This window comes from Falco naumanni (genome assembly GCF_017639655.2).
Source record: "Falco naumanni isolate bFalNau1 chromosome 21 unlocalized genomic scaffold, bFalNau1.pat SUPER_21_unloc_1, whole genome shotgun sequence".
NCBI classification, from domain to species: Eukaryota; Metazoa; Chordata; class Aves; order Falconiformes; family Falconidae; genus Falco; species Falco naumanni.
The window spans coordinates 285,636-298,812 of NW_024427348.1; the positions used below are offsets into that span (position 1 = coordinate 285,636).

A 13,177-nucleotide genomic window follows, 5' to 3' on the forward strand; every position below is an offset into this window, starting at 1 on the left:
TTTCCTCCCCAAAACATCAGCTGGAACATGGATGGAACCAGAATGGGAAGCACCGAGCTCCATTACCCTGAAGCCCAGGGACACAGACCCGGATGCGGTGGATGCTTTATTTCTCCTACACCATCCAAAAAAGCACCAACATCCCTCTGAGGCCGTATGGTAGTTTCACCCCTGGGCAGTGTGTCTTACTGATAGGAATCTTTCCAACGAACCTCAGCTTCTCCTGATCCTCCTCCTCTTGAGTAAGAAAAGCCTTCCACTGGAAGTGGGCTATGATTTTACTCCGGTTGTGGATGACCACACATCTGTGATTTGACAGCGTGATGTAGGTCTTCCCAACTGCCAAGGAGTTTCTGTCCAGCCTAATGTTGACATCTTCAGCGGCTCCATGAAGGCTTGTGTGCGTATCTTCACCTAGAACAAAGCAAAAGGCAGACATTGCTCATCGCCCTTGCTGATGGGAGTACAAGGAACGGAGGAAGCCACAGGGAACAGAAGTGTCACAGCTTTTAGCTGTGTGAGCAGTTCCACAGATCAATATATTTATTGCATCCCTGAGAGCTGCATGTGTACAGCATGAGGATGTCCTGGGCACCACCTTAAGCACCTTATTTCTGGGTGGGCTTGTAAAGATTTATCCCCAAGGCGACACTATCTACAGGGAGACGTTTTCAGTGTGCCCAGGTGGCCTTTGGGTCACCATCCCATGCGGGTCACAGGGAATTCTGCATCTGAGTCGTTCAGGTGACTCTGAGGAGGCCCCACCTCGGTCACGGCTCGCCCAGAGTCTCCTGCAAGCACGCCACCAGGGTTGTGTCTCTCCTGATCCCTTGTTGCCAACAAGCGAAGGTGCCTGGGGCATGCTGGCAGAAGAGGGAGATAAAAAGAAACAGGCAAAGTGACAGCCCACGGCAGGATGGGACGCAGATGAGAACTTCACCGTGTTGGAGCAGCAGGGCCCTCACTTGCTGTGGGTCTGTGAAGATAGGTCGGAACGAGACTGGTGGGGCACGGCCCACACCCACCTGCCCACCACAGCCCTGCAAGCCCATTTCTTCTGCCTGGAGCCTGTCGGTGCCTATGCCCGAGCGTGCAAGTCTACACCGAGTGTTCCCAAGCTGTCCCACAACCCGAGCGAGCACACCTTTGCTTTCCAACTCAGACCGAAGAGGAGAGAGCCCCTGGCTGCGCACAGCAGCCGATTAACGCCTGGAGTCTTGCTGGAGCACCTGCCAGCCCTTCACCCTCCAGAAGAGACCCCCACCAAAGCGCCCTCGCTGCCAGAGCTTCCAAACCTTCATTCTTCCCAACCAAGCAACTCCCGGGAGTCAACTAAGCTCAAACTTGAGCACCGAGCCTACTCTGCCTGTTGCAGGTGAGGGTCTCCCAGGTGAGAAGCAAACCCCAAACACGAGACATTCTCCGTCGAAATGGCACTTCTGTGGAGCGTGTTTAAAGCCTCAGAGCCAGCCCCAGCTGAGAAGGGCAGCGACCCGGCCATCCCTGGAGAGCATCCCCCTGCCGAGGCAGAGCCTTCTCCTCGCTGCACGGGTTACAGCAAGGCAGCCAGGGGATGGACCTGCCTTTCCAAGGCTGCCACGCAACAGCACGGGGGAGAGCTGGCTGCCTACTGGGTGGACTCCTTAAACCCTAAGCCAGACACAATGCGGCAGTATCACAGTCGTGCCGGCAAAAAGAGCCCCCCCTCTCTTGGAGGGAGGTTGGAGAACGACTCACCCTTCAAACAGATCTCTGCAGCCATTCCTTCACCTCCACACATGGAGAGTTCAGCCTTCGTGCCTGTATAACCTCAACTTCTCTGCTCTTAAGGGAGCCCAGGAGGAGTGCGAGGGATTCGTGGCCAGACATGAGTTATGTTGCGAGAGAAACAGCAACGTCTCCATGACTGGACAGCCTGCTTTCTATAACAGACAACTCAGCGTACAAAAATAACCGAGGTTCAGAAGCGTTACAGAGGCAGGCGTGCTTTATAAGCCTTGCCTTCCCCCTCCGCTGAATCCTCGGCATACGTTGGCAAGCAGAGGAAGCAGGACCCAAGAAATGGGAGACATGCACAGTGCTTCGAGCATGTACAACTCTGGTTCATGGAAACATGACCTAATGCTCTACGGGACAACTAACTACTGCAAAATAAACTCCACGAAAACTATCATGGTCTCACTGTCTAAACCCATGGCCACGTGGGTCTTGAAATAATGGGTATAGTTTTGATCTTCAAAGCCAAGCTGAAGCCTTTGAAATTTAATTGTTCTTTCTGCCCTTCTCCAAAGTACAGAGCAGCTTCTATATGAAGACTGAACAGGATTCCTTAACCTAGAAATCACACAAGAGATAGTGTAAAAGCACAAACGGCCTGGGAAAATCCAAAGGAGGAAAAATTTGTCACCATTTGTCGTAAAACAGGAACCCAAGGGCCTGAAATAGTATTAGTCAGAAATTACAGAAGTGTAGTACCAGCACTTTCCCAAGGAATATTCCTTCCTTTGGAACGTACTGCCATGGGAGCCTACAGAAGCTCATAGCTACAAACCCGCAAAGCAACTGGACAAAGGCTTGGAAGGCAAAACCATCAGAAGTGATTAAACAAAGATGGGAATAAAGCCTCCAGCACAGAAAAATACTAACTCCAGGGCCCACGAGGCAGAAAGCACATGCACTGCCTGCTTCTACACGCTTTGCTGAGCATCCCCTGCTGCTGCTCTCCTGGAGAGGAACCGGGGACACAGACACACTTACACTTACGCTCCTGGCTGACACCAGCATCCCCCAGGGAGAGACCAGCACGCAGCCACACAGAACAAGGGCACACTCAGCCTTTGCCCCTTACCTGCTCACTTGAAGCACCAAAACATGCAGAGGTTTTGAAAGAAAAGGGTTTAGAAAGAAAAGGGGTTAGAAGGAGCCTGCAAAGCAAGTTTAACAGTCTTCTGCTTTGAAGGACGCAGAGCGTGGGCACCATGCAGTGTCCAGCACTTACCTGTGTCGTAGTGTACTGTCAGGGGTCTGGAATAATCACCCGTCTTCTGTGGGTGGAAGTCCACTGTTACTTGCACGGCATCGCCAATCCCAAGAGTCCCAGCAGAGCGATCAACAGAGAAAGGGCTGCAACACAGACAGGCACATCAGGATTACTGTGGGATATTTGGGGACTATGTGGCTGTCTCGCTCACTTCAGCTCACCTGCGCAAGCAAGAAGCAAACAAACCACAGTTAGCAGAAGAAAAAGAGAACAGACAGTATCAGAAACTGAGCCACCAACTCGACTCCTGAAGAGCTCCAGCCCTCAGAACATCCTATGCTATAAAACGACCTCGTCTCCCCCATACCCTGCATCCAGTTCTCTGCAGCAAGGCTCAAGAGTCTGACTGCTAGCGATACGATCAGAGGAGGGTTTTTGAAGGGCACAGAGATGGTGAGGGTTATTTGCATGCACAGCCTGACACGGACTTCCTCAGGAATCCGTCTTGTCCTGCCACCTATACACCTCAAGAGATGCAAATGTCAAGGCAATGCCTGTCCCAGTGAGATTGCAGCCTGGAAATCAGACAGGGAGAAGAGAATTTCTTCTTGAAGACCAGAGAATAACTGGAGTTTAAGTTGCGGAATTCAACTCTTTTTTTTTTTTTTTTTTTTTTTTTACCTTGAAAGCATCCTGGTTTTGCCTAAGAAAGGGCACATTTTATCAGCATTTCAATGAAAGCTGCTCTAAGCCAAGAAAAATCTGTAGGAGTGCAAAGGCACATTAGAGTGATACAGAAACAAGAAAACAAGACACAAAAGGAGTACCCATTTACAGCCTGAACAATTAAATCTCTAGCTAAATGAAGCACCATTACCAGGAGCATTTCAAGGCACCTTTAACAGGAGGTTTTCGGTGTATTCACAAGCAATGCAGTCTGGGGCTCTGGGTTGTAATCCAAGCTTGGTAACTGTTTGCTTGGCCCGCTGGAGGAATTCTGTGCAATGCGTTGGAAATAATGATGAAAAGGTGTTGGTGTACTTTGGATTTAACACGAGCAATTATGATTTGTGGCCAGGTAAACAGCTCTCAGCTGACAGACACATAATTCAGTCCTTTAATGCTCAGGGAAAAGTCAGATGCAACATGTTTCTGCACAACAGCAGCTGGGCTTTGTGGCTCTTGTACAGCCTCACTTAGAAAGCAAAAGGTATTGGCTTTAGCGCTTTGCTGGTGGTCAATTGTCACCTTAAAAATACGTTCTGCAGAGTTTCCCAGTGATTGGGGAATGCAGCCCACAAAAATAATGAGAAAAACTGGAGCCATGCACGAGCTGAGCTTCATTCATGGAAGCAGTGACAGCTGATGAAATTGCTGGAGTTCCTGCTCATTAAGGAGATATTGCTGCAACTAGGGGCCTGACCTGCTCCCATTACAACTAGCAAGAACATCACCAGTGACTAATGGGGAAGCACTGGGCCTGCAATGTTCACGTGCTGGACCTGAGACTTTTGAGAGGGAGGAGGAAAGCCAAGGTGCCACCAGCCTCAGAACCGGACTGCTCTCCATGGCCCTGCACCTGCACTGGGGGTTGTGCCTGGTTATACTGGGCAGGGCTCTGCTGGTGCTTGGCTGGCATCACTGCCTGCTGGGGGAAAGGCACAGAAAAATTCCCCCCACCTTTTTTTTTTTTCTCCCACCCCCCCCGCCCAAACATGGCCAGAACAGAAAAGCTGCTGTTTAAGGGCCACAATTCAGCACCACCTCCTATCCCGTCCCCTTGTCTGCATACCCCTGCCCTCAGATAGCTGGGATGGGAATAACACTCCCGAGGATGACTTCAGGGGGTGCCCGAGAAAGAAGGTATCTTCCCATCTTCAAATTATCAGAAGAAGAGGATCCCACCGAGGTCAGGACTCATTCTCAGGACTGAGAAACAGAGCACAAGTCAGACACCGCACCTCCTGCCTCCCACCCCATGCTGTACCCACGGGACAACTTTGTCACTGCTGTCGCAGGAGCTTGGTATCCCTCACGTAGACCTGGTTCTCCAAGACCCAGAGGGATGCAAGGTCCATGCTTAACCTCAACTCTGAACTTCAGTGCACGTCACTAAGCTGTTCCCTGCAGCCTACAGATAAGAGATGCTAAGGAAACGTCCCTGACACACTAATAGCCACATGAAAGCCACTGCCAAGAGATGAAGCTGGCAGGCTAAACTCTGGCCTTTCAGCCATTAATTGTGAGCTGTTCTTTAGGATAATTCTTGTCCTGTTAGATCTACCCTGTTAGTGAATCACTACTGCTCCTGAAACGACAGGAAAGATAAGGTTTGGAGGTTTTTTAACAGCTTCTCTTCTGACATCCTTTTTAACTATGCCCATTTGTACGTTTGCTTTGTTGTACAACATCTAAACTGTCACAGGTCCAGATCTCCCAGCGGTGCCTTGCAATCCCCGGCTTGTATAAACTCATCTAGCCGCACCAGCCCGAGGGAGACCTTCCCAGCAGAACCTGCTGAGATCTTGCCCGTTACTGCCCTGCAGAAAGGGAGCAACACCAGACTAGTAAGCAATTTCATAGGGATCTGTTCTGGCATCTGTTGTCCTGTCTTTGTACATCCTGTGGTAACTCTCCAATCCCACACCTCGATGTCGTATATGGGTACTACAGGGGGCTCCTAGCACTGCACCTTGTAGCATCATTTCCTGAGCTTTCAGAGCCTGGTGGGACATTCCTTAATGTATCTTCTCAGACGGATCCTCTCTGACCCCAAAGCACAGCGTAGCACAAGGTCTGTAACATCAGGAAAAGGCAGTGCTGCGCTGAGATCTGCTTCCAGGCGCCATTTTCAACTGAAACGTACTGGAGTGACATTTATCTCCCTGAATGCCATGGAGAAGAAACTCGTTATCCAGCCTTAACAATGAGAACGACAGGAAGAGACTTTCTATATTTACACTAGTACTGCTCTGACTCTCCAGCCTACTTGTCACGCTGGCTGGGAGGCCACTTCTTTCCTGCTGGGGTTGCTGGAGCCACTGAGCTCACCTGGGACCTCGGGGCAGGTACCTGGGCAACTGCTCACAGCACAAGCAGCAGGGAACCCACTGTCACACAGTGCAGTCCCCAGCACTGGCTGGAAGAACCGCTCCTGGCACACCATGGCCTCATCACACAGCGAGAAAGAACGTGGGAGTTCTGCTCTCGGGCTGCAAGGGAACGTGCTGACCTGGTCAAGAGGGGGGAACACTTGGATTCTGAGTGGGGGATACAAGCTTGGGGCACTACAGTCCAGATACTGGAGGGCTGGGCTGCCATTCACTGGGACACAGCAGAACTGCATGCAGCCGAGGGATGGGAAATGCAAACACCTGTATTTGGGGTGGAAGAATCCCTGGCAGTACAGGCTGGTGGGCACAAAAGCCTTTCTACGGAAAGGGAGCTTAGAGGCTGCGGCACAGGACATACAGGGAGATGCTGGGATAAAGGGCTTTGCACAGCCTGGAGGAGGACAGAGCAAGGCTGGTATTACCCGATCTTACTTCTCGTGTTGTGTGCACACCCGATCGAACTCTGACACTGGTCTTGCTTTGAGCGCCGTGTTTGCTCAGATGATCTCCAGAGGTCCCTTCCAAAGTTATTCTGAGTTTCTCTTCTCCATCAGCCCGATTCCATTTCACATAGCCCCCAAATTTCTCATATTTCCTATACATCTGTGCATATATGCAAACAGATGGTAGACAGACAGGCATTGGAGGAACTCAACCTCTAAGAAAGTTCCCAATGAAGAATTCATTATGACATTTTGCTGAACACTTAAAGCAAAAAAAATAAAAAGAGCAGAAACACAGGAACTTCAGAGTATTTAAAAAGAAATCTGAAGGAAAGTGGGGGTGACCTAATTAGAATAAAACACTGCTTATACTCAAAGATTTAAATCATCAGTTTGAAATTTCAAACTGGCTTTCAAAAATTCATAATGAAATGGAAGAGATGACTGATGCCTTCAGCTGACATGGGAAATCTTACCAGCTTTTGATCTCTGCAGACACACACAATCCAGTTATTCAGAATTCTACTTTTTTGTGTGTCGTATGAAACTTTTGTAACGCTTCCCATCTCTCTGTTGCAAATCAGGACTGAAAAATTTAATTGTTGAAGTTCAGCATAAAATCCGTATCAAGCAGGATTCAACACACGCTGGATCACTCAACAGAACAGTTGGCAAGGACATTGCCAAGAGATGCCAGACACGACTGGGTATCTGTTTTGGTGGTGACGACTAGATCTGGAAATCCCAGAGGGAAGCTGTACAGGGATTTACAAGGTCCTGCCTACGTATTTCCACAGTGACAAGCAGCAGCCTGCTTGAATAGCATCCTGGAAGCCTGTTTCAACAGCCTTGCCAGGCTTTGGTAGGAGCCTCTTGGACCCTCACGCTTCCCAGGAGAAAGAGCAAAGAGCCTTCTCTTGACCCCTGTTTTCCTGGGGAAGAAACTGAAGCAACTCAGGTGCACTAAGGCAGACGGTCTTTGCTGCGTTCTGGACCTCAGCTCCTGCACCAAGACCTCTGGGACCAAGCAACTCGGAGCTAACTACCAGCCAGCTGAACTGGTTTCCTTGCAGGTGCAGTGTCAAAAAGGCACTACCCTCTCCAGTTCAGCAAACTGGAAAAACAGTGACTGTCTTCTGAGACCAACAGGAACAGTACAGGCTGTCCACAACGCCGCACATGTCAGGCACTTGACCAGGAGACTGCCCAAATACCACGTGCTTGTGGCCTCCCAAGGAACGTGTATATTTGGCCAACAGGGCCACATACCCATTTCAGAAGGTACTGAAGATCAAGGAGCTTGCCGGTAGCTACTACAAAGTGCTAGAGCACTTTCCAGGAGATCTGAGAGAGACAAAGCTCTACAAGAGGCTCCCAACCCACGCACCAGGTATTTGCTGCATCTTTGGCCTGTGCCCCCGCTGTAAGGCATTCCTCTTTGGGGCTGTAGTGCAGTTTTGAAGCTGCTGCCAGCTCATCTCCACTTAACAGCTCATTCTAATGAGGAATATTGGATCCCAGGGACCAGATCAAACCTACTGGAAAACCAGGTTCTGGACCCCACAGGGTTTTTGTCAGGGTCTCAATACCAATTGCTTTGATCTATCATCTCTGATTGCACTTGCTACTCGAGACAAACTGCTGATAAATTCTTAAATGTCTCTTCCACCAGCTCAGAGCTTGCCCGTTTCTTAACACTGCCCTTGGTCTGCAGGAACTGAGCTCCTAGAGCTGTCGTCTGCCCCGCAGGATCTTCCACAGCCCAAGGGCAGTCCAGCTGCCTTCTTACAATTGCTCTTTCAGTCTAACAGAATCAGCCTTGCACGACTGTGCACTGAAGACACCGTTGCACTATAAAACTCCACTCTGCAGCTTGCAGAGTTTAAGCAGAGGTTGCGCCATGCTTCAAACACTATAATCAACAGCAAACCCCACGTGCCCTGCCCATCTCCAGCCACGGCAGCAGCACGGCAGCTCACATGCTCTGGTTCCTTTTTGTCGCTGTTTCCCAACTATATTATCACACCACAGTGTTTTGCACAAAAAGAGATGAGCTCCCTACCTCTGCGTGCTGATGCAGTAGCGGGCCACCCGGTTACCAACGTTGCGAACCAGCAGCGTTTTCTGGGTGCTGTACTTGACGGGACAGGCTGAGAAGTTCACCTGGTCGGGGAAGTCCAGGATAGCTCGGGCACCTATAGCTCGGATAGGCACAACAAACTTCTCCCTTTCTGTGATGCAGATGAGCTCGTGGAAATAATCCTGCAGGGAAAGAAACAATCTCAGCACAATGCTTTTAGCACCATTCCCACGGCAGAAGAAAAACTGCTGTTTTCTAGGACTGTTGCAGTAGCATTCAATAACGTAATAATAGTACCTTTTACCTTCATGACCTTTCATTCCAGTAGCAGGACTTGCACAGGGTTGTTAACTTGCAAAGAAGAAACAAGCCCACTGATTCACCCGCTTTCGCAGCAAGCTGGCAGCACCACAATTACCTGATGCTTTGATTCCGAGGCACCAAAACAGAGTCGCTTCACGCAAGGGATCACAGCACTAATGGAACCTGCTTCAATCGCCACCGCAGACTACTGGAAGCACCACTGAGAACCCAGCTGTGCCACAGCACTAACTCCAATGCCAGCAACGCGGCGACCTCGTTGAAGCTCGGCAGGGGATGCTCAGGTACACTTTCAAAAGGACTTCACCACATACGTGAGCAACGGTCAGTCGCTGGGGAAATGCTTCACAAGCTGGACACGGTAATTGCTGCGATGCCAGGCGAGTGTAGGGCACAGCTGTATTTCTCACCCCCTCCCACAGCCTTACAGGGCCAAGGCTGGGGACACGCACCCTTCAAAAGCCATCTGACCCATCTCCCCACACCAGAACCGGCTCAGCTCTGCACCCAAAGTGTCCCTCCAGATGTTTCACAGGTACTTCAAAGCACTAACAACTCCACCCCTGCCCTCAGCAGCCTACGCCAGCTCTGCACTGCAATTCAAGAGAGTTCTTCTCTGCCTAATCTCAGTTTCCCTTTACATCTCACCCCAGCCCCAGGGGACACAGAGACAGCTCTGGCTGATGCCTTAATCACACCCCTCTGTAAGGTCTGTTCTAGAGGAGTAAGTGACGGCGTGCCTGGTTAGCACACCCACCCCAGGCAGGCGGCATCGGGAGCTGCACACGGGGGACACTCAGACACCCCACCAGAGCAAAGCCGGCTGTGCAGTCCCAGCCACTGCCTTCTGCAGAACAGAGCCAGGCAATCCCCCCCCATCCCGGCTGCCTGGCGTTTAGCAGCAGGAAGGCAAATCAAATTACCAAAAGCATTTTACTGTAGGGATGAGCAGATCAGACTCCAGATGGATGGCAGGCACCGCTGGCTGCGCTGCAAGTACCACCTTGCCCCCATTGAAATCAGTGAGGAAACTGTTGCCCCAGGGCCAGGAGCCATTGCCCCCAGCAGGCTCTTATCGATGAGCTGATCAAAGCTCTGCTTCTCATCAGTCACTGGCTGCCCTGATTTTTGCCCCGGTGCTTTTAACTCATTTGATATTCTTGTAATTGTTGAAGCAGGAAGCGCTTTGATTTAGGAACCGCACACAGCGGCAAACTCCCTTCAGCAGAACTGATCCGGATTCCTCCACGGCTGGGATTTCCTGCTCCCATCCCCTCCTGGAAGGGCCCTAAGGCAGCCAGCCCAGGCACAGACACGTACCCAGTGCTCCAACACAACAGCTGACACCCAGCGCCTCACCCACCACCCAGCGCCTCGCCCACCGCTAAGGTTGCCAAAACAGATGCTGCCCCATCCAAGGCACAAAGAATAAAGAAGGATCTCTTTTTCTAGACATCTCAAACAGTCACCCTACAAACTGCACAAGGGCTTTTGCTTCTCCTATTTGGAAGGTAAAATACTAGCAAGGGAACTGCAGCAAGCAACCTGCAGGATTTAACATCATATTGCAGGCAAGGGTTTCATCTTCAGCAAGTCTTTGTGAATTAAGCAAATTTGTACTCAATCCTGCAGCCCAAGCCCTCTAAAATAAAAGCTATGGGCAGCCCATATGACTTTAAAGCACCCATTATCTCCCGGGTACTTCACCTCCCAGACTGTTCAGATGCTCAGAAACTGCATTAGCAAATGGAGAGTGCCATTTGCTTTTGCTGTTGTTGTTATTTCGGCCACACTACTGTAACAAAGGCAAGTCCAATTGAAAGCTACCTGCCTTAGTCAGTCTTGGCATGCCATATTTACTTATCTCTCTCTTCCAGATGCCAGGTAGACAGAGGAGGATGCAAGTACAGATCAGCAGGGAGATAAAAAAAAAAAAAAGGAACTTCAACAACTGGAGGTATTTGAGGGAAGTAAAAGGAAGTAATTGTCAAGTCGTTGTCATTGCTAAGGAGCAAATAGATGACAGCAAGGTAATTAAGAGCCCAAGAAATAAATCCCCCCCTCCCCCAAAAGCAAGCACTGGCAGCCTTCCCAGCTCCCTTGCTGGTGAGGGCCACTGGGACCACCTGCACAGCAACGCACAAGGAAAGGGAATTCTTTCTCCAGGGACCTGAGGGCAAGGCTAAAGCAGCAAGGGTTTGGTTTCACAGAGACAACCACGAGCTTGGGAGAGAAAGCTGCCTCTCGCCATTCCTGCAGATGCACATTATGCTCCAAGCCCCCTCTCCAGGGACACCGTGGGACATGGCATCCCGTGCAAGGCTTGACTCAGCACTTCAGAGCGGGCTGACCCTTCAGCCACGCTCTACCACCCCACCAAAGTGGGACCTTGCACCAGGCTGAATGCAGCGTCAGCCCAAACAGGGGGAAAGCCAAGGCAGAGGGGTGCTAGGCAGAAGCTGGCTGCTTGTGTCGCTGTGGACCCATGGTCCCTTAAGCTTTTGAAAGCTGAATTGCCCCCCTAGGGGGGGGAACGGGTTGCAGTCTCCCCTGCAGCACTGCCTCGTGCTACCGGGACACTACCTCTGCTACACGCTTGCTTACAGCCTGGGCAACTGTTGAGACCAGTTCAAAATCTCGTTCTGCTTCGCAACTGCAAACCCTTAGCAGACTGTTTAAGACCAGCTTTCTAAATAAACATGCCTGGATGACAGAGGGGCTGCAACCCATCTATGCTCTAAAGTTTGTTGTGTTTAGACACAGCTTCAGGCTACAGATTTTCATGAAAACATGACTTCATCCTTCATACAACTCCCCTCTCCATTGCAAGGATGACAGACAGTTGTACGATGGTTCCCCTTCTCTCACACCCCTGTGACAAGCAGGAAGTTACAAGCTCTGGCCTTCCAGGTATCACCACTGGCATCTGAACTGGCACCCGCTGGAACTGAAGCAGCTGCTCATCTCTGATGTTGTTTCAGGCTCTCTGCAAACTCAGGGGCTAACGGTAATACTGCCACAGCGATATCAACCTTAGCTGCCCACAACACCACACTCGGATGTCAGATTTCCTGCATAACCCATCCTAAATCCTGCACTGAATTCCTTGCAGCAGACGACTTGCACAGAAAAGATCCTTGTAGCATGAGGTCACACGGCAAGCCAAGCAGGGAAAGCTCCCGCTGAAACCCTGATATCAAAGGCTGGAAAATAAGGGCCATGACAAGAGAGGAGGGACCGGAGGATGAAGATCCAGTCGCAGGAGAAGGGGGTGCCCCTGCGCCTGCCCCCCTCACCTGCCGGTTCGCAGCACTCTGAAATGAGTCGCTTAGCTCCAGGTTCGTTTGGCACCGGGCCATTTGCCTTGGTCTTCTGCCCCTTTCCTCCCCACACGAGCCATCTGGAAAGTATACTTGGAATAGCTTCTGGGCGCTACAAAGCATCTAACAGGGCTGCGCTGAATTGTAAAGGACTTCACTTCACCAATGCAGTAACTCGCTGTCCTGTCGTATTTCATATTAATCAATGTGCATTAATTCAGTCTCCACCGAGCACCAGTAATGAATTTCACAAACCTCACAGACTGAGCTGGCATTGCCGGAAAATAATGTATGGCTACAGTGAAAAGAGCAAGAGGGCAAAACAGAATAAGCTGTGCTGGTTTTATATGCTTCTTACTTCCTTCTTCCTTTACAATAAACTATTAATAAGCCTGAAGGACACACAAATGGAAGTGTTTCTGTCTGTTGTTTATCTGCCAGTCAGTGCCACAATGGTTCCCAGTTCAGCAGAGACTGTCAGACCATAATGCAAGGACACGCAGGAATGTGGGCTGGCACGAGAACACCCACGCTGTACAACTGGAGCCACAAAACAGAAACGTGCAAATCAGAAGCAGCAAGAGTAACTAAGTGGAAACGCTGCCCAGCAGAAAAATTAGCAGTTCATTCATAACACAAGTGCCAATAAACCAACAGACACGTCAGCTGTTTATTTATTTTCTGACAGTCCAATCACGTGGCATATTCCCAAATGACTGCCAGACAGCAGGAAACTGTTCATTTTCCAAGAAAGGGCTACGTGGCACACAGCATTTCAGCCACCAACAGCTCACATGGCCCTAGTACTTACGGCTTGGCCACAACTGTACTCCTTTCAATCAGGAGTGACTTCACTGAAGTCAGACTTACCCCAGGGAAGAACAGATTCAAAGCAAGAGAATTATACAAACCAACTCCCC

General features: G+C 50.3%; 1 protein-coding gene across 1 annotated transcript in view; it reads right to left on the bottom strand.

Annotated features, from left to right (window-relative positions):
• Positions 1-13,177, bottom strand: part of LOC121081929 (hydrocephalus-inducing protein homolog) — a 64,648-nt gene that overhangs the window by 44,372 nt on the left and 7,099 nt on the right. Inside the window, exons 5-7 of the mRNA XM_040581282.1 lie at positions 8,599-8,798; positions 2,999-3,123; positions 213-414 (exon numbers count right to left, since the gene is read on the bottom strand). Of these exons, the coding sequence (XP_040437216.1) occupies positions 213-414; positions 2,999-3,123; positions 8,599-8,798 (527 nt within the window). The remainder of the gene's footprint in view (positions 1-212; positions 415-2,998; positions 3,124-8,598; positions 8,799-13,177) is intronic.